Source organism: Dama dama, chromosome 4 (genome assembly GCF_033118175.1).
Source record: "Dama dama isolate Ldn47 chromosome 4, ASM3311817v1, whole genome shotgun sequence".
Lineage (NCBI taxonomy): Eukaryota > Metazoa > Chordata > Mammalia > Artiodactyla > Cervidae > Dama > Dama dama.
The window spans coordinates 35,068,860-35,091,381 of record NC_083684.1 but is presented as its reverse complement, the minus strand read 5'-3'; the positions used below and the strand labels follow the sequence as shown (position 1 = coordinate 35,091,381).

The window sequence follows — 22,522 nt, the reverse complement described above, 5'->3', positions numbered from 1 at the left end:
AGATGATTTTCTTCTAGCCTCAATAAGCAGAAAGTGGCACAAATTCAAAGTAGTTTAGCCTTTCATAATAAGTTGGCTGAAATCACTAGATGTTAGATTAGTTTAGCTGCTTTCTTCTCTTATTATAAGGACAATTTAGGCTCAATATAGAAATTTAGAAGAATAAAATACAAACTGTAGTACAATTAAACAGGGATTAGTCACTGCTTGTATTAGTTTTGACTAATCTCACTGCACACTGAAATTTTAAAAATGAATGCAGTATTTTATTTTAAATGAAAAATTATATGTATCTAATTTAAAAAAGAGAGATGGGTGACACTGAAGGATAGGGTGGGAGGGGCTCTTTTCTGAGGACAGTGCTCTGTGAATATCAGGCATATTCATTCATTGTCATCCATCCACTCATCCTTCCCTTGATGTTCCTTCTGCTATGTCTTAGAAGTTCTGCTAAAATTGAATGCAGAATTGAGGGAACTCAAGGGTTTTATGTTTAGAGTAGATAAGGTTTCAGCTCACTAGACCTCACATTGCTAAATTTCTTCACTCTTCTTTAAATGACTATTTTGAAAATAAACTGAGACCTTTATAAACTGAGTTCTTTCCTTCCCTTCCTTTCCACTCACCTTACTCCACAAATACTTTCAGCCCCAGCAGCATGACAGGCACCTTACGAGGCAGTGGGAATGCAAAGGAAGGTGGAAAGGCAAATGTTTCTTCCCATGGCTTTTAAAGTTTAAACTTGTAATTAGGGGGTATTATGCAAATATATGAAAGACAGGGCAGGTGTAATTACATCGATGCTCACAATTCAGCTCAATTATGTTATAGTCCTGTTATGATCCCTGAAATCAAAGACGTAACATGAATGACCAATGAATAGCCAGGATTGCTCACTGTATACCCGACACTCGTGCTCCTCGCCCAGGCTGCCGGGAGGGACCACAGGGGTTCATCTGGTTGTAGATGACACAGATCATGGTGCTGGGCTGAACTTGGAGTCCCAAATTGAGGTAGTTTTATGAATTGATGTCTAACTTTTCCTCTGACTTCCTCTTTCCCTTTGCTTCTAAGACTTTTGCTAACGGGTGCATGCTTACCACTGTGATTTACTGAAACAAAACTATTATGATGCCAGGCTTCTTACTGAAAGTGTGTGAATATGGACTGCTCTTGCCTTTATAAAGTCAGATCTGAACTCTATAGTTTGCTCTCGAAACTCTACATAATCTGACCCCTTCCTGGCTTTCTATCCTTATTTCTTGTCACCTCTCTTTTTCCTACAGTCAGTACACAGACTGTTAAATCATCTCTAGCTTATCTCAATCAGTATGCCGTCTCTTATCTGTGGATCTTCACCCATACGTTCACCTGTGCTTGGAGAGTATCCCCTCCCGCTTTGCGATCTGAAATTTTAACCATTACTTTTCAAAAATAATATTCTCCAGGCCAGAATACCGAAGTGGGTAGCCTTTCCCTTCTCCAGGGGATCTTCCCGACCCAGGAATCTAACCGGGGTCTCCTGCATTGGAGGCGGATTCTTTACCAACTGACCTATCAGGGAAGCCTAAAACAATAACTTCATTTATTTATTTTTGGCTGGTCTGAGTCTTCAGAGCTGCATAGACTTTTCTCTAGTCGCAGTGAGTGAGAACTGCTCTCTAGTTGCGGTCCTCGGGCTTCTCATTGTGGAGGCTTCTTGTGTGGAGCCCAGGCTGGAGGGTGTGCGGGCTTCAGTAGAGACTCGCGGGCTCAGCTGTCGTGGCTCCGGGCTCTCGAGCACAGGCTCAGTACTTGTGGCCCATGGGCTTAGTTGCTCAGCAGTGTGGGAACCCGTGACTCCTGCATTGGCAGGTGGATTCTTTATCATTGAAACACCAGGGAAACCCAAATCATTACTTTTTTGTAGTGGCCTTTGCTGTTCCCCACACTCCATTTTGTGAGTTAAATAAATTTAACATATGCACTCCATCCCCACATCCCCCCACCACCCCAGATTTCTTTCTGTATCAGAGCCTTGGAGCATGTATTTGAATCCAGGAAATTTACTTTAAACCCTATTAAGATTGCCACTTGCTGATAGTAAATCCTATGGAAAAGTTCCCTAAAAATCTCTGAATATCAGTCATTTCATTGTTGAAATGCAGAAATGGTCTCTGGTTGGCTGTGAGAATGGTATTACATATGTAGATGCAAAATGTTTACCAGATAATAAGTGGTCAGTACGTGTGACAGTAATAGTAACAATAACAAATATTTTCTGTTTGGGTTATCTCCCACAAAGCTGTGGGTTTTTGAAGGCAGAGACCATGTCTGTGTTGCTTATAATCTTGTTTGGTGCATAATTAACCAATGACTGGATGAGGTCTTTGTACCATAGCCAGGCCAACATCTTACCACTCCAGCCAATTTGCATGTGGCCCTTATCCTGGTATAATTAGCAGAAGCAGTTCTTGGGAGAGATGGTCCTCACACTTCCAGATGATGCACGGTGTGTGAAAATGTGGTGCATTTGGGATGTCTTTGGCATCATGATCTCACAGAGAAGGTCCCGAGGTGGGTTGACAGAATAGTCTTGATACATTGAAGTGAGCAGGTTTAAACAGACACATGAAGACCAACCAAGACAGCAGCAGCTTATTAGCATGTATTCTGATTCCTCAGGACCAGATGTGGAGTCTTAAGAACATTTGCTCCCTGTAAATTGCTATTCTTACACACCCACAGGTCTTTATTTGTAATGTCAAGTTGGTTACTTCAATGAGCCATGTGCAAGTGTGTGTGCCAATATTAATAATAGGATGAAAGGAATGAATATGGAAACACAATACTCTGCCTTTTTTTTTTTTTAATACTCTGCCTTTTAAGATCATGAGGGCTCTGGATTTTGCTGAGATTTGCTAAAAATAATTTTCCAGAAGAAAGAGGAAGTACACAGTGTTTGCTAAGAGCTTTTCTCTCCATTTTTTCAGGATGGAATTTTGGGAACTTTTCACTCAGCTTGCAGTTAGGCTTTATTATAGTGTTTTCAGATAGTTGTATATAGTTGAGGATGTTATGAAGTAGAAACAGCTTCAGTCATTGTACAGTTAACATTTAATTTTTCTGTTTTTTCAAATAGATCACCTCAGATTATAAAACCAATTCTGCAAAATAGGTGTCTTATCTCCATATTAGAGGCAAAGTAACTGAAGCTCAAACAAATGTGTTTATTTTTTCAGTTCACATAGGTAGAGAGATCTGAGTCTTAGCTTATTGTTTTTTCAAAACCTATGCTGTTCTCTTCTCTCTCAGTTACTTCTAAATACAAAGGACCGCCAACATCTAAGAATATGATATGATTTACTAATCAGAGGCTGTTGATAAATGTGTGGAAAATATGGTACAAATAAGTTCTAACATAAATAATAACAGTATTTTGAATAACTTAATTTTTGATAGCAAAACTGTGATGGGCAAGAGTGACACATGTCAATACATTCTGAGTCTCAGGAATGCATGTATATGAATGGGAACATCCATGAATCATACTTTATTCAAATTTCTCTTTTTTAATAAAAATGCTAATAGAATATTAAAATGCACATAAATTAAAATGATCATAAATTAGGATTAATAGCACATTAATGAATTATATTCCCACATTCATTAAGATAAAGTGGCATTTCAATATTTCCTCTTGTTAATAAGTTTAGTACAATAAATGAAATGGATACAATTTGCGGTTCAATAAATATTTGATGTAATCTTATGCTGTAACTTTTAAAAATATTCAGAAGTAAAATAGGAGATCTAGATGCATTTGGACGCTTCGTTGCTGTTTTATGTCTTTTGTGTAATCTTTTCATTTATTGAGGAGCTAAATAAAATTTAAATTGGCAAAGAAAGTGATAAAATCTGTTCTGAATAAAAAGTGATCCCAAGAGAATGCAAAGCCTTTTGAGTTTCTAGGAGTTTCTTTGCACAAGACTTTTTTTCTTCAATATATACATATATATATTTTAAGGAACAGGTGTTTAAAAATCTCATGATGCAAGAACTAACTGTGCACGTGTGCTTAGTCGTTCAGTCGTGTCTGACTCTTTGTACCTCCATGGACTGTAGCCCGCCAGGCTCCTCTGTCCATGGGGGTTTTCCAGGCAAGAACACTGGAGTGGGTTGCTGTGTCCTCCTCCAAGGGATCTTCCCAACCCAGGGATCGAACCCAGGTCTCCTGCATTGCAGGTGGATTCTTTACCATCTGAGCCACCAGGGAAGCCCAAGAACTAATTATATTGGCATTTAAATAATTGTGTTTAACTGAAAATATGTGCATTTAAGCAATATTTTATAACTATAATCCAGTGAATTTTCCTTTTAAAAATGTGAATTAAAAATATATATTCTTGTTTTATTTTATTTTTTATTTTATTTATTTATTTATTTTTTTTTTGTTTTTTTTTTTTTTTTTTTTTTTTATTATTTTTTTTTTCCCAGTGGGTTTTGTCATACATTGATATGAATCAGCCATGGATTTTATTTTATTTTTTAATAGGAGTCTGTATAGTATAAAGAAACAGCACCATATATCAGAACACTTTTGTTTCCCTCCTGAGAATAAACTGTGAAATTTTGGGGTTCTGTTTTCCCCAGTACATACCAAAATGTTTTAGGCAGAGTAGGTGTTCAGTAAATACTTGTTGCCATGATTGAAGATGGATCTGAATTCCTGCTGCAAAGTTTTTATTTCTCAAAGAAGTCCCATTTCTGGAAAATGTGCTCCCATAATCTGGCCTCAGTCGTCTTTGCAAAATGGGAATAATTTTCCCGGACTAGAAGAATTATACAAATCAAAGGGGAAAAAAAAACTTACACAAACATAAGGTCTTAATATCCATCAGATTGTTAGAATTATGTCAGCGTTTTGAATATAGCAGCCAGAGCTGTGTTGAACTTTAGGCCTGCTGCACTTGTTTCTATCAAATAGAAACTGTGGAGATGTTACAGTATACCTTCTCAAACTTCCCTTTTCTCATGTTTCATATGGAATATTCTAATTCAATGACTTTTAGAAAAAATGAAAAGAATTAGTACATGAGAAGTGATTCACACAGTTTTTGGCACACAGAGAGTAGCCCATAAAAATAGCTAATAATAATAATCTTTAAATGTATTAACAAATTGAAAAGAATGCATACATTTTATATATTTTTATCAATCTTTTTATCATTCTAATTGCACATCAGTTCATACTAAACAAGTAAATATATGAATAAATTGAAGGAACATATATACTTTAATGTTTTCTGCTCAATTTTTTTTTATCATTGTAAATGTATATCAATTTATACTGAACAGGCCAGAGTATGTTTTAAAGGCATTCAAATGTATTTGACTCTCATTACTTTACTTGATATACAGAGGGTTGCACAGACTCTTTGTGTAGCTACTATTGGCAGAAATTGATGAAGTTATAATCAATGTAGAAAGAAACAACTTTATATTGAAACATGAGGTAGTTAAAACATACTTAGCAAATTGCCACATCACTAACCAATGTCCCCTTTCATTTTAGCTACACACAGACCTGGATCCTGGGAGCAAAAAAATCAAATACATCCTGTCAGGCGATGGAGCTGGGACTATCTTTCAAATAAATGATGTAACAGGAGATATCCATGCTATAAAAAGACTTGACCGAGAGGAAAAAGCTGAGTACACCCTAACAGCTCAAGCAGTGGACTGGGAGACAAATAAGCCTCTTGAGCCTCCTTCTGAATTTATTATTAAAGTCCAAGATATCAACGACAATGCCCCAGAGTTTCTCAATGGACCCTACCATGCCACCGTACCAGAGATGTCCATTTTGGGTATGTATGCTTCCATTTTTCACAGAACTGTTAACAATCATCTTTAAAATAGCTTTTGGCATCAGGGATAGTGTGTGATTGAATAAGAGACATTTATTACCGTCTTATCTCTAATTTGCATTTCCAAATCCCCATTTTTGGCCTCAGTTCCACAGCTCAATAGCTTTAGTCCCTGAGTAATAGGAACTGACGAAGCAGTTTTATTAAAATCTCTCTCCTTGCACGACAGTACTTCAATAGGCTGAATTTGTATTCCTCTCATAGACCTGGAGTTCGAGTATTGTTACTGAAGCGGATTTATCAAGATTTGTTCCAACATGCCAGACTAATCCTATTGATATTTGCTTGATGTTTAATTATTTGTTTGTGTGTATTCACATGCAGATATAGCACATAGAGAAATAGAAAACCGTCTAGGTCTGTAGTCAGCCAGATATTGCATTGAGCTGGTGGGTAGAGTCTAGAGTGGATTAGGAAATCAGCTACTAGAGGCTTGTGTGTTGTGCTCATCTTACTTGGACTGAACTTTTTAAAGAATCCTTGCTATCACCAATGACTCACTCCCACTTTTTGTGAGCCACTGAAATATTCATTATACTCCACAGAACAACATTTATTCCAAAACATGGTTTTCTGCCTTTTTCTTCCCTTTTCTTTGTATTTGCTTATTTATCCCCAAATCAGTGTCATCTGGTAGTTCAGCTGGTAAAGAATCTGGGCTGCAGTGCAAGAGACAACAGTTCAATTCCTGGGATGGGAAGATCTGTTGGAGAAGGGATAGACTACCCAGTCCAGTATTCTCAGGTTTCCCTGGTGGCTCAGATGGTAAAGAATCCACCTGCAATGCAATCACCTGGGTTTGATCCCTGGGTTGGGAAGATTCCCTGGAGAAGGGAACAGTTACCCTCTCCATTATTCTGGCCTGGAGAACTCCATGGACAGAGGAGCCTGGCGGGGTACAGTCCATGGGGTTGCAGAGTTGGACGACTGAGTGACTTTCACTTCACTTCATCCCCAAACTCTGGCCTTGATACAGGAATTCCTGACCCGGGACTTTATACTAGAATAAAAGGGAATTTTAGAATTCTTCCTTGTCTGACAAAAGCAGTAGACAGAATCCAAGATCCAGGGCCCAAGATCACCAAAGTCGTTCCTAAGCATACAGTGGATGGAATGGATACCCTGGTTTGTTTCAAACTGCATTTAAGGCAACCTATAGTCTATGCAGCAAAATCACATAAATTAGAAGTAGGTGAACATAATGTGATTAAAAAAACACACAAATAGAGATACAAATCAAAAACCCCAATTAGGTAAATAGTTTGGCTTCATTTGATCTCTTATTTTTTAACCTACACTATAACTTTGGTAGATGCACCCATTGCAGCAGCAAATCAGAATTGGCTTCAGGTGTTCACATCTTACCAGTGTATTTCTTCCACCAAGACTCTATTTTGTCTATTTCTTGTGTGAAGAACCCAACTTTTATGTATTTTTTTTCTTCTTATCAAAATCAAATCACTCCTCTATGGTAGGCTGAAATGACACTTCTTCTAGGAAAAGTTTGTGGGAGACTTCTAGGGATTTCTAGCAGGAAGTTCTCTCTCTTCCATCACTACTACAGCAGAAAGGAACCCACGAACAATCAAAAACACCTTCATATTCATACTTCTTTTAAATTCTGACAGGTAAACAGGAGCTGAGAAATACTATATTTTTTTCTTTCTTTTTATTTGCTTCTTATTTCATCAAGTTATTTAGGGCAGAGAACTTGCCTAATCCATCTTTAAAAAAAACTTTTTATTGTATATTGAGGTATAGATGATTGACAATGTTGTGATAGTTTCATGTGGAACAGTGAAGGGGACTCAGCCATACATGCATGTGTATTCATTCTCCCCCAAGTTCCCCTCCCCTCCAGGCTGCCACATAACATTGAGCAGAATTCCATGTGCTGTATAGTAGTTCCTTCTTGGTTATCCATCTTAAATATAGCAGTGTGTACCTGTCCACCAAACTTCCAAACTATCCCATCCCTTGTTTATTCCCCTGGCGACCGTAAATTTGATCTCTAAGTTTATGAGTCTGTCCCTGTTAGTGTAAGGTGATTTTAAAGGACTATTACCACTTACAATACATACAGAATCATTATTGTTTAATTGCTAAGTCATGTTCAATTCTTTATGACCCCATGGACTGTAGCCTGCTAGGCTCCTCTGCTCATGAGATTTCCCAGGCAAGAATACTGGAGTGGGTTGCCATTTCCTTCTCCAGGGCATCTTCCTGATCCAGGGAGAGTACCCACGTCTCCTGGATTGGCAGATTAATTCTTTACTGCTGAGCCACCTGGAAGCCCCACATAGAGAATACTTAATCTTAATTACTAATAAATGATCAACAGAAAGCTGCTATTTTTTTCTTCATTATTATACTTTCTACATCTTTAATGGCCAAGTCTATACCTATTTATTGTAGATGTGTCAGAGGCTTCCATTCCTGTGTGTGTTAGTCATGCCCCTGATAAATATGCTGAGGGAAAAAAATAAAATACAAACTTCTACAAACTTCATGGTCAATTTCAGCTAAGGAAAGGAATTTAAAGATATTATTAGCTATATAACGCAATGTGTATGTGCACTTATACATTGTTCCTCTATCTCAAAGATTTTTCTTTATGAGTATAGCAATATAGCATAGTATTTCTTTATAAATAGAGTATAGTATTTATACTGTATTTATACTGCTCAATACTATACTATATGTACAATATAGTATAGTATTTCTTTATAAAAGAAATAATCTACACCAACTTACATAGTTATTTTAAAAATGCTTAGCTTGTTACCTCTCTGCTGAAAACCACATGGAATATGCTGCAGTTGAAAGAGTGGGTTTTGAAACCAAATGGATGAAATTTTGAATCCTGGTTCTATCCCTTATTATCTGCTCGACTTTGAAATTCAAGGAGGTGAACCTGTTGCTTATTTCCCTTGGCCACAGTGCAAAGATAACAACTTCTATCTTGCTTTCATTTTTTGAGAATCACATGATAAAATAGAAGGTAAAGGCATGCCATAATGTAAAGAAGTGTTCAATAATTGGTAGTTGTGGTTTATAAAATTATTTTTATTAATCTCGTTCCCATATTACCTGTGGACTTTCCCTCTGTATCGATTTTAGGCATCGGGTGTCTGGTTTCTGTTTGACTCCAGCCTCTCTGGTTAAAGGAGGAAGGGGCAGCCGCACTATTTTATTGTCAAGCGTGAATTATTCCCTTCATTTCTCATGAAGGTGAATATCAGGATGAAGGTCAGCTCCTATCTCTGTTCTCTCCCCATTACCACTGCTCTCTTCCAGCCTGCCTCTTCCCTCCCTGCCTGCCTTCTTTCATTTTTCTTCCTTTGCTACTGCAGAAATGCCAACACCTGCACCTGAACACCCCGAAGAATGCCAGCAAGGACTGGGGGATTTCATTGTTGCAGAGAGTGAAAAATAAAATTCTAATTGAGAAATTTACCAATATTACATTGAAATGAATGTGATATTCCAGAACTGTCTGCCAGTTGACAGGCTGTCAAGACAAAACACACATATATATTTGCCCAAATGGCAGCCAAATTATTTTAGAACTATCTTATTTGGAAACTGGAGGCAGAGCTCTTTTATATTCTACTGTTTATTTCAGAACTTGATGAGAATTCACTTTTATAGCAATACTGCGTAAAGAGCGATGTGTGAGCTTGTCTGATTTTTACTGTGGATCCCAAGCTAGCAAGGTTGAAGTTGGTTTTTCAGTGAAAATTTGCCCACACTTAATAAGTTTCAGACACTTTAAATATTTTTATGCTATTGGATATTGGAGTGAGGGATTGTAAACCTTGATTGTGTGTTCACATCTGTGCTGAGTTGCGTCTGACTCTGCTACCCTGTGGACTGTAGCCCACCAGAATCCTCTGTCCATGGAATTTTTCAGGCAAGAATCCTGGAGTGGGTTGCTATTTCCTACTCCAGGGAATCTTCCCAACCCAGGGATCAAACCCTCATCTCTTGTGTCCACACCTGGGTTCAGGTAAAATGAACTCTGTATTTAGCTTGAAAATAGAATCTCAGATAATTTGTCTGCAAATCTGCTTTCTACTTGTATTAGTGATATAACCCAACTAAGCCTCACCTTCTCTATCTGTGTAGTATGCATAAGAATCCCTACCTAAGAAAATATGTTTGGAAAAATTCATGATTGTATTTGAATTACTTGGCATAACCATAGAGTTGGTGCTCAGTTGATACTTGTTTCTTTACAAACGTCCATCTTTGAGCTGCTTTTACTAGTATGATTCAATAAGTTGTGTGTGTTGTATGAATGCCTTGAACGTGAAGTGAAAGTCGCTCAGTCATGTCTGACTCTGCAACCCTCGACTATGTGGACTATATCGTACATGGAATTCTCCAGGCCAGAATACTGGAGTGGGTAGCTATTTCCTTTTCCAGGGGATCTTCCCAACCCAGGGATCAAACCCAGGTCTCCCGCATTGCAGGCAGATTCTTTGCCAGCTGAGCCACCAGGGAAGCCCAGGAATACTGGAGTGGGTAGCCTATCCCTTCTCCAGTAGATCTTCCCAACTCAGGAATTGAACTGGGGTCTCCTGCATTGCAGGCAGATTCTTTACCACCTGAGTTATGAGGGAAGCCCTGTGAATGCCTTAGTCAATGAAAAGTTGCTCAAGAAGCCTTAATTTTATGTTTCACAATTGCACACATTGGAATGAACCCTATTTTATTCTAAAGGGTATATTAGTAAAGACGGAGATAAAGGATGGATGAGAAGGCCAGTAGGACTTGAGCTGGTATGAATGACTGCGTTGCTGAGTGCAAAGTTACATAAACAGAAACGTAAACTGGAGGTTTCCTTAGTTTTCTTTGAGATTCAAGGCTTCTCTAAAGGTGATCAGTATGTATTAAAAAGTTGCTATATTCCCAATGCTGTTAAAAGCTTGCAATATTCACAACAGTCTTTTAACATTAGGACTGATATTACCTTTTCTATTCATTATTTTTAATCAGAAAAGTGGGGGAAATAATAGCTAATCCAAATGAGATATTAAATGAAGGAGCTGGGATTGAATCCAGGTATCTGGCTCTTCTTTCCAAGGTTTTTTTTTTTTTTTTTTTTTTTTTTAAGAGACTACAGAGAGATTTTATTTGTCTTTCACTTGCTGTTTTTTTTTTTTTTTTCGGCTTCAGGGAAGCTTTTTTTTTTTTTTTTGGTCATACATTGATATGAATCAGCCATAGACCAGTATGCTATACTAAACTTTGATAATATCTCTAGAAAACTTCATTTATATATGTTCTATGATTCCACTGCCTAATGATTCTGTTGCCTATTAATAATAGTTACTGTTTTTCCAAAGTGGAAGAGCTCTTTAGGTTAGCATACTTTCCAAATTAAATGAAGAGCTGGACAAAGAGGACAGGAGTTGGACAAAGAGAAGTATGGGTGAAATCTTATACAGTTTTTAAAATAGGACTATCAGCATGTTAAAAATATAAGAACAATGTATCACATAGAAATTCAAATCACAGTAAAATTAATTGAGAGCCATTTGGTGAATAACTGGGGCTGAAGTGCTGTTAATATTAAAGTAAAAACTAAAGAGAATAACTGGGATTGACTCTGGATTTCCTGGTGGTGACTGCAAAAGAGAATGCACTCTCCATCAAAAAATATTAATCAAAAAATCAGAAGGTCAAGAGGTTCCTTAGTAAAATATATTTTGGAAAGGAAAATCTCATTGCTTTGCAAAGGCTCATAACTATAGAGGTTATGGATGTCAGTACATAATATGCAAGGGGACTTACTCTACTTGAAACAGTGACTCAGCCAAAGGTAAAGTGTTAACATTTGAGAACAGTTTCAGTGTTGTCTGCTCTATGTGTTATTTTCGCTCTCCTGTCTTCTCTTATTATTAGTAGCATGTCTTTTCTTTGTGATTTTGTTCTTTTTTGGTGCATGTATGTGTGCTAAGTCACTTCAGTTGTGTCTGACTCTTTGCAACCCCATGGACTGTAGCCCACCAGGCTCCTCTATTCATGGGGATTCCCCAGGCAAGAATATTGGAGTGGGTTGCCATGCCCTCCTCCAAGAAGACCTTCCCAACCCAGGAATGAAACCTGTGTCTCTTATGTCTCCTGCATTGGCAGGTGGGTTCTTTACTGGTAGCACCACCTGGGAAGCCCTTTTTTATGGTAAACATCTTCAAATCCTCTTTTGGAAGATGGCTCATGTAAAATACAGGCTATTTCTTTTGTGTTGTTCATCATCTTTAATTTGGAATACATTTAATCTTAGAGAGAAGGTGCAGTTATAGCCCAAATTAATGTTTCCTCAACTTTTAGAGGGTGCATTGCTGAGATGATACCCCATCACCATGAGATTCTTCAATCAGTCTTTGCCACATGGATGATTTTCTACACAAGCACAATACAGCCATCAAAATTAGGAAATTAATAGTGATACACCATTGCTAGTGGATGCATCGACCTCAGTCAGATGTCTCCAGTTGTCCTAATAAAGTCTTTTTATAGCAAAAGGATCAAATCTAGACCTCCATGAGTTCTAGACTTACCATGAGTTCACCTCTATACCTCCAATGCCAAAGCAACACCACAAGGCTCATTCTAATTGTTTCTTTTTCTCCAACAGTGAGAACCCTGTTCCTTTTCACTTGATGTATTTGGTGTTAGTATCACCCCTCACTGCTGTAGTAAGTGATTTTCATTTGCTCCTCTGCCCATCCCCTGACTCCCTGACACAAACGTTGATTGCTGTTTCACTCTACCTCTACCTTCCTGCCTTTCTGTGAATTCTTACCTCGCCAGCCATACGTAATGACTTTTGGAATGAACTGTTTAGGTGGCAGGCAGTCAGGAATGGGGGCAGGAAACTATATGATACTCTCAAATTCTGTTCTCTTGTGTATTTCAGTTGTATTTATGGTACAACAGACCTATGGCAATGGCGCCAACCTGTGCTCAAAATAGATTTACTGAAAAAAATCAAAGTTAATCGGTAAACACCGAATTAAAGAAAGTAAAATGATTTTCATACATCAGACTGTTTAAAGCATTAATATATAAGAATTTGATAAATTCATATTTTATGCCCTTTTGGAGATTCAGACATTTATATGATCCCAGAAACTATTTTTAAAAAGTATCTTGCAAAACTGCATAATTTTTTTTATTTTATTTTATTTATTTATTTGGCTGTTCCCAGCCTTAGCTGCAGCATGTGGGATCAAGTTCCCTGACCAGGGATTGAACCCTGGCCCCCTGCATTGGGAGCACAGAGTCTTAGCCACTAGACCACCAGGGAAGTCCCAAAACTGCATAATTTTATACTATAAAAGTTTTAAAAACACATGTCTAATGAGAAGAGAATTTTGAATCTATGTTAGGTCACATGTTAATGTAGCATGCAGCTAAATAGTCAAATTTGCAATTTCTAAAGAGCAAATTAAAAATTATGATGACTCTAGCTTACACACATTAGCTTGTTATTCTTGTCACTGCCTGATAGATATTTTCATCCCATAAAAAGAAGTTTCCCCAATTAATAATTAGAAATTCATTTTCATATTTTTTATTATTAAAGAAGCAGTTTATGTCACAGAAGCTTAAAAGATCAAAGGATGTTCATACTGACAAACTGTCTTAAACCTAACATACATCTTTTTTATGTTGTGGAGGTGGTGGTTTTCCTTCTCTCTCTTGGCTTGATTTTGAAAAGATTCGGTAGCATTTCTCTGTTTTAAAGGAGAGATGCAAAGTGAGAAAGAGAAAAACATATCTTGATGGATTTGATTATCGTTCTTGTCTTATTTGATTCAGAGTGACAAACAAAATTGAAATTCTGTAGGAAAACATGGGTGGGAAATCACGAAGATTGAAATAAACACTTTTCAAAGAGATGCAGCTGCCCTACCTGCCATCAGCGTCTGTAGCAGCTGTGGTTCCCAGGCTCCGGGAAGGGGGAGGACTGTGTAGCTTCTGTTCCGCAGAAGGAAGGTACTTGCTTTGTTCTTGTGGTTCGGTTGCTAAGTCATGTCCGACACTTTGCGACCCCAGGGACTGCATAGACAGCTGGTATAGTCACTGAATGTTTTCTTATATCTTATGATAAAATTGAAGCAGTGATTTCTGATATGCAGATTTCGGTTGTACCCACAGGTCTCCCTAATTGATCTATGGCTTAGAAATTACTGGAGTATACAAATGGGAAAGATACTGGCAATGAACTGTGAGAGGTACCTGAAACCACTTAGTCTTCCTAAAGGCATTGTTATTTCTATATGGTGGCTAAGAACAAGATTGGCACATAACAATGGGGATATAAACAAGGTTTATTTGAAAGCCTTCTGTGAAGAGAAAACTCCTTCCATCAAATTTTGCTTTAATGCTTACTCCTCTGTACTCTCTAAACCGTAAGGGGACATTTTATGAACCAATTAAGGATAACAATATACAATCAATTTATTGTACTGTCCCTAATGGGATTCTTACATTTTTTGGTCAACTTATAATCCTGATATCTTTAATTTTAATGTTCTATAGGCTAAATATCAACCCAAATATGTGAATGCAGTTAGGATAGCTTGTGGTGGTGGTTTAGTTGCCAAGTCGTGTCTGACTCTTGCAACCCCATGGACTGTAGCCTGCCAGGCTCCTCTGTCCATGGGATTCTCCAGGCAAGAGTACTGGAGTGGGCTGCCATTTCCTTCTCCTATAGGATAGCTTAGGGAAGTTGTTAAACTTATATAGAAATCTACCTTCTAGAGTCACTTTGAAAATAGTTAAAATTATAGAACTACTCATTTTAGGGCTGCCTCAGGAACTCCAGACCCAATTCTATTTCAGGGTTTCATTGCCAACATAAACTGGACATTTTCAATGGTCTCTTCTTGTAGATTTGGTCTGTTGACTTAAGAATTTCATGTAACCACCAGAAATCTTTGAATTCTTTCTAAAGATGAATTCTCAATCACTAGCCAGTAAATTTTTTTTCAGAATGGTATAAATCAAAAGAGAATCTTACAAATACCTCATTTGATTTTACAAGTTGTAATATTGGTGTCACTGTTGTTCTATATAATAGAATATTACATAAAATATATTTCAATAATTCCATAATAACCTGAAACTTGAACCTATTGGAAACAGTCTGTCGTCAACTCCATCCCAACTGGTGAACAGAGTGGAATTCTCTGTGGGATGGGATTAATTTAGAGACCTGTCTCTCCCATTCATGAGTATCTCTTAATTTGAATTGGTGATCTAGAAGATTAAAATCAAACCTTTGACTAAGCATTTTCAGTATCTGAGTGGAGGCAGCTTTGAGATCAACCTGTCCATATCAACCAGGTCATTCGCTCAATATCCCAATTATACAATGGATTCCCAGCCTATTCATGACAGTAGCTAAAACTAACTTTCTGTTTCTTTCCCTTTTATTTTTTCCCTCCATTTTGCCCCTGTGCTCATTCACAGTGAAACTCAATTTGATTATCAAATTAAACTCAGTTTAATTATCCTAATATTGTTTCTTTAAGCTCTTCAGAAATATGTCTTCTACTTACATTTTTTAAGCTTTATTTATCTATTTTATTATTTTTGGTTGTGCTCGATCTTCATTGTTGTGTGCTGGCTTTCTCTAGTTGTGGCAAGCATGGGCTACTCTCTAGCTGTGGTGTGTGGGCTTCTCATTGCAGTGGCCTCTTTTGTTGGGGAGCACGGGCTCTAGGGTGCACGGGCTTCACTAGTTGTGGCACATGGGCTCAGTACTTGAAGCGCGTGGGCTTAGTTGACCTGTGGTATGTGGACTCTTCCTGGACCAGGGATCAAACGCACATCCCCTGTATTGGCAGGCTTATTCTTAACCACTGGACCACCAGGGAAGTCCCATCTACTCAGATTTTTGATTTTTCTATCTCTGGATACATTGGGTAACCTCTCTGAAAATTACACCCACTTCCCTGTTGTTAAATTTTCTATGGTGAATAATGCTTCATCCAAGTCTACCCTGAACCCTTCTGAAAAGATAAGACATCTACTGCTTCCGATTCAAATAATCTTCTGGTACTTGAAATACTGAAAAGTATTCTCATATCAGTAAACCTGCACTTATAAGGAAAATCAAAACACTCAATAACAACAAAAAACATTGTATTGTAGATGGAAGTTTGAGAAACACAGGTGGACAGTTCCATGATCCTGTTGTCTTTCTATCTCTTTGTCCTCATATATTAATAAGAATGGATATTTTAGGATTCAACACATTTATTGATTTTTTGAGGCAAAAGGGCAAATCATTCTTAAGTTATGCAAGCCGTGCTTGTGTCTCGAGCTCTGTGAATTAGCATCAATACCTACAGTGTTACGAGTTTTTGTTACATACCCATTTCAGAAAATCATGAATTAAAAGGGGCTAGAGAGAAAAAGCATATAGAGTTCAGCCTTTGCCCACATTCGTCTGTCAGGGAAAGGGATACACTGCATGTCAGGGCAGCTCTGAAACACGCATTTGTGAAATCCTGAAGTCTTGGCTGAAAATGAATGTGGACATCTTTGTCAATATCTTTTTGGTGTATGTCATGCCCTCCTTACCTCTCAGAGCTGGTAGGGGTTCCTAGAGTTTGAACATTTTTAAATATTATTTCTTTGATTTTTATATTTGTGCATAGTGGACTTAATATTTGTGCTTTTTGGATTCACTGGACTTGGAAGATTGCTATTTGAGTTTTAGGCCCAAATTGCTTTTATTCTTTGGTTGATTAGCAATCACAATTACGTGAGATATGTGCCATTTTTCCTATTCTTATCAGTAATGTTACGTAGAGAAAAATATGATGAAACTTAAATGGCAGGATAGTCACATGTGTAGATGAGCACATACATCAATACAGGCATGCCTCAGAGATATTGCCAGTCGGGTACTAGACTGCTTCAAGAAGGCAAGTTGCAAAATGTTTTGGTTTCCCAGTGCATATAAAAGTCATGTTTATGCTACATTGTAGTTTATTAAGTGCACAATGGCATTATGTCTAAAAATGTGTACACATTTTAATTTTTTAAAAACTACTAAAAAATGCTGACCTAACATCATCTGACAACACAGGCTTGCCACATACCTCCAATTTGGAAAAAAAAAAAAAACAACAACATGGAGTATCTGTGAAGCACAATAAAGTGAAGCATAATAAAACAAAGTATGCCTATAGATTAAAAAAGGGTAAGGAAGATATACAAGCTGTTAAAAGAACTAGGATAAAGCTAAGTATGTACACGTATGGAGGAAAGAAATGCAAGTTTGCATGTGTGTGTGTATTTGATATTATAATTAGATACCCTAAAAAAAATAGTTATATTATGAGGCTGTAAGTGAGAACATACGGATTGTCTCAGACTCATGTCTGATTCTAAGCGAACAAGGCTTTCTTCCTTGTGTCTGGTGTCTGTACTAGAAGACTTTAAAGTCAGTATAATCATATTTGTGCCAGTGTTGAAGATGATTTTATTCATTTTCTTTTTGTCAGGGAACATGACACCAAGGAGTCTTCTCTTTATAACCATGTCAGACTTTCTGGATTTCATCATTATATATCAATTATGAATTCTTGCAAGCCGCAAGAGTGGTTTGAGTTCAAGAAAACACTGAGGGCAGGAGAGGGGAAATTCACCAACTAAAGGTCTCTGGAATAGGTGTTGAGATGTTGGTATGTGTTCCTTCTGAAATCCAAAGCAATGCTAGTCACTTAAGGTTAGCATGATGAATAATTGTTTTAGGACTACACAGAGATTAATATTTAAAAGTTAATGCCAAACACACTACTCATGTATATTCATTTGATCCTAACGACAACCTTATGAAGTGGATTTTATTCTTTTTATTTTTTAAAAGAGAAAACTGAGGCACACAAGCTTAAAATATGCTCAAAGTCTTACGATGGGTAAAAATAAGAGCTCCTCATCAAGCATGATCAAATCAGTCAATCCTAAAGGAAATTAACCCTGGATATTCATTGAAGGAGCTGATGCTGAAGCTCCAATACTTTGACCACCTGATGCCAAGAACTGACTCACCGGAAAAGCCCCTGATGCTGGGAAAGATTGAGAGCAGGAGGAGAAGGGGGCGACAGAGGAGAAGATGGTTGCATGGCATCACTGACTCAATGGACATGAGTTTAAGCAGACTCTGGGAGATAGCGAAGGACAGGGAAACCTGGCCTGCTGCAGTCCATGGGGTTGCAAAGAGTCGGACACAATTTAGGGACTGAACACTATCAGGTGTGCAGAGCAAATAGCAGTCCACAGAGGAAGGAAGGAGTTGTTATAGAGATTAGACTATATACAACAATAGAGTTGATAGACAAGTTCTTGTCTCTGCCTTGGGTGACAGGACGGAAAACTGGAAGGGAAGTGGAAGAGACCAGGAATACACTGGAATCCAAAAGGAGCCTGTGCCTGGCGCTCCCACCTCAATATTCCTGCAGGAGAAGCTGATGCCCTTGGTCGCAGGACTGGACCTGGGCCAGGACTTGGACATTCTGGAGGAGCATAGCCTAGAGCTGCTGAAGGAGCTGTGAGCTGGATTCTGCTCCGTGTCCTCATGGTGCGCTTGAGAACATGCTGAGTCAGGCATGCACTGCAGTGTCCGATACCCTTCATTGACGCTGGGTCTGCCTTCTCCACTTCTGCCTGCAAAAGCTCATGCCAAACCTAACCAGGACAAACATAGGAAAGGCAATTCTAGAAAAATAATGCCAGTGTAGCTAAACTGATTGAGAACAAAGCCATGACAGATACACTTTATTTAGCTTCTGTTGTAGGCTGGGTCCTTTGGAAAACACTGTGTAGATTTTTAGAAAAGAACATTATATATGTCTAGTGTTACCATTGCACATTATGTATTATATAAAATTATATATATTGTAGGTTGCATGTTATTATCATATTTTTACTGAAAAATATAGATATAAATTTATTTGTGTTGTGGGCTGAGTTCTATTTCACAAAATTAATGTACTGGAGCTCTAACCCCCAGGACCTTCAAATGATTTGTATTTGGAGCTAAGGCTCTTGAAGAGGTGATTAAAGTTAAGTGAGGACATGTGGGCAGGTGCTGGTCCAATCTGACTGGTGTCCTTACAAGAAGGAGGAATTTGGACACAGAGACTCTAGGGGCACGTATGAACAGAAGGACAGCTGTGTGACAAGACAGAAAGAAGAGCGGCTATCTGCAAGCCAAGGAGAGACCTCGGGAGAAACCAGCCCTGCCAGTGCCTTGAACTTGGACTCCCAGCCTCTAGAACTGTATGAAAATTAACTCCTGTTGTAGAAATCACCTAGGCTGGAGTGTTTGTTATGGCAACCCTAGCAGGCTAATGTGGTTTAGTGTGGCCATATTAACTTAATTAGGAGGAGCTAGAATCAAAATCCAAAACCAGAGCCTCGTTAAATTGGATACCAATGTTCTCTCTTCTAGAATTATCATGTCCCTGTATAAGGCTTGACTTAGGGTCACATCTTTGGATACATATGGAACAAACATCTGTTCCCAGCTATGGGATGTTTTTAAAAAATAAAAAACCATATGCTTAAGTGTGTGGAGCTTCTTTTCATTTTAAGTAAATTTTTAATTTGAGTTTTAGATTTATGGAAAGGTTGTGAAATTATAATACATTCCCCGTATACCTTCACACCCACATTTTACTATTATCAATATTAACATCTTACATTAGTGTGGTAAACTTTGTTAAAATCAATGAATTGATATTGACACTACATTTTAACACTTGTAGGGAGAACTGGTCAGGTATTTTTGTAGAATTTCCCTCATTTTAGATTTGTCTAATGGGTTAGAGTGTTTGGGGGGGGGGGGACTGACATTTTGTGACATTATCAATGTTGTTTAGTCACTAAGTTGTGTCCAACTCTTGCTACCCCATGGACAGTAGCTTGCCAGGCTCCTCTGTCCATGGGATTTTCCAGGCAGGAATACTGGAGTGGGTTGTCATTTCTTTCTCCGGGAGATCTTCATGACCCAGAAATCGAACTGGGGTCTCCTGCATTGCAGGCAGATTCTTATCCACTGCACCACCAGAGAATCCACCTGCTTACGTGCATGGTGCTTCAGGCTCATCTTGTATATTTATTGCCCCACTTCTAGAATTACCTCTGTCTCCAAGGAGCCCTGGTTCCTTTTGTTGGGGTCATTAGAAGCAAAGTGTGCTAATTGCACTTGTTGCTGCTGGGTTGTCTTTGGCTTTAGACTCTCCCAGATGATAGAGGGAGGACAAATATGTGTAGAGATATGTATTTATACACTTGAGTTTTTAAAATACAGTGGTAATATAATTATATTATTTTGTCACAATTTGCAGTCCACCATGGGAAACCCCACATCCGATTTTTTTAAGTCTACATGCATTAAATTTTGTATGCACTATTGATTTTGATAAGTACATTGTGACACATGTCTATCATTACATTATCAGATGGAATAGTTTTCCTACCTTAAAGAAAGCCGTGAGCTTTACCTGTTAACTTCCTCATTCTCTAACCCCCTATTGACTTTATATCTTTGTCTTTTCTAAAATATCCTATAAATATAATAAAATAGCATATCAGTCCAATTCAGTCACTCAGTCATGTCCGACTCTTTGTGACCCCATGGACTGTAGCATGCCAGGCCTCCCTGTTCATCACCAACTCCCGGAGTTGAATCAAACTCATGCCCATTGAGTCGGTGATGCCATCCAACCATCTCATCCTTCATCGTCCCCTTCTCCTTCTGCCTTCAATCTTTCCCAGCATCAAGGTCTTTTCCAATGAGTCAGCTCTTGGCATCAGGTAGCCAAAGTATTGGAGTTTCAGCTTCAACATCAGTCCTTCCAGTGAATATTCAGGGTTGATTTCCTTTAGGATGGACTGGTTGGACCTCCTTGCAGTCCAAGGGACTCTCAAGAGTCTTCTCCAACACCACAGTTCAAAAGCATCAATTCTTCGGTGCTCACTATATACTAAATAGTATTCCTTTGTATGGGTTACCATAGTTTGTTCATCCTTTTGTCTATTGAAGTATATTTTGATTGCTTCCAACATTGTGTAATTATAAATACAACTGCTTTAAACACTCATGTACAGTTTTTGTTTTGAAATAAGTTTTTAATTCAGTTGAAATACCGAGGAGTATATCTAATACATCTTTCGGTAAGAATGTATTTAGTTTTATTATTAATTTTAATCAATTTAACCAAAATATTGACCACAAAACTCTATCAGTAATATTTAAAACATAAAGACATCCTTCATTCATTATCAGGCAAAACAATGGGAGAAATCATAGGAAAAAATCCATTAATATAGAGATGAATGGATGTGCTTGTATGAGTTCCAATGATCACACTGTAAATAAGAACTGTCTTAAAATGCTGTCAGATCTCGGTGCCTTTGGAAATGCTGCCCCAGAGGACTTTTAAATTTTCCATTCTTCTGGGCAAAATGGGTTCTATTTCTCGTCTTTGAAAATGTGTTCATGGACACTGTTCACCAAGCTGTCACTACCAATGTTACTCTGCCTATTTCTGCTTTTTGAAAGTCTATGCTAAAAAAAAAAAAAAGAATACAGGAGTAAAAATCTTGTAGTCAACAACCATCTATGGAGACCCTTCTTTCAAGGTTGTAGTGAGCACTCAACTAATGTCAGCCAAACCCATCTGTGTTTATTCCCTTGCAATGAACCATCTCCCCGATGGCAGTATGGAGAACCACCAGCCAGTTTGTGAAGGGTTTCTTCTGTTCTCATGTACAGATAGACATTTGACCAAATCTAGTTCGGTTAGCTCAACCCCAGGCATTTCCCATAAGGACTGAGAAGATAATGAAATAGTATCTTTCGAAGTAGCTCAACATGGAAATATGTGAACTTAGGCACCATCTGGTACACATCATCCTTTCATAATATATACTAATATTAGAGAAACAGAAAAGTTATGCTTCTCATGTTGGATTTCTTGCTTCTAGGAACACACTGTGCACTGTGAAAGTCGCTCAGTCGTGTCTGACTCTTTGTGACCCCATGGACTGTATCCATGGAATTCTCCAGACAAGAATACTGGAGTGGGTTGCCTTTCCCTCTCCAGGGGATCTTCCCAACCCAGGGATCGAAGCCAGGTCTCCCGCACTGCAGGTGGATTCTTTACCAGCTGAGCCACAAGGGAAGCCCTCTAGGAAGACATGAAGTCTCAAACAGTCCCCATCTCTGGTTTCCATGTTATTTCTGTTTTTCCATGTATGACAACTCAAAAAAGATCAGGTCAAGGGATTGTTGGCTTTTTAAAACCAAAAATTTCCTACGAAATATAAAATTGTCTGCTGGGTGTTGTGGGTGCCTGTGAGGAGTTATTCCAAGGAGTTCTGGCCTTTCAGAGAGTAGTTATAGAAACGTCTTTCTCCTTGGCTATATAAACAGTGTATAAAATGATAAATATTTATACCCAGTCAAATGGTGTGCAGTTTTCTCACTATATGAACCTAGAGAATTGACTATCAGCATTGTGTCTTCCTTGTAAAAGATCCTGACTCTTTAGGGCAAGGAATGGTATGGATGGATATTA

The 22,522-nt window shown here is 38.1% G+C and overlaps 1 protein-coding gene across 2 annotated transcripts in view; it reads left to right on the top strand.

The window, feature by feature from the left end:
* Window positions 1-22,522, top strand: part of CDH8 (cadherin 8) — a 393,451-nt gene that overhangs the window by 133,710 nt on the left and 237,219 nt on the right. For both annotated transcript variants that reach the window (XM_061138647.1, XM_061138648.1), the window contains exon 3: window positions 5,555-5,849. In XM_061138647.1, the coding sequence (XP_060994630.1) occupies window positions 5,555-5,849 (295 nt within the window). The remainder of the gene's footprint in view (window positions 1-5,554; window positions 5,850-22,522) is intronic.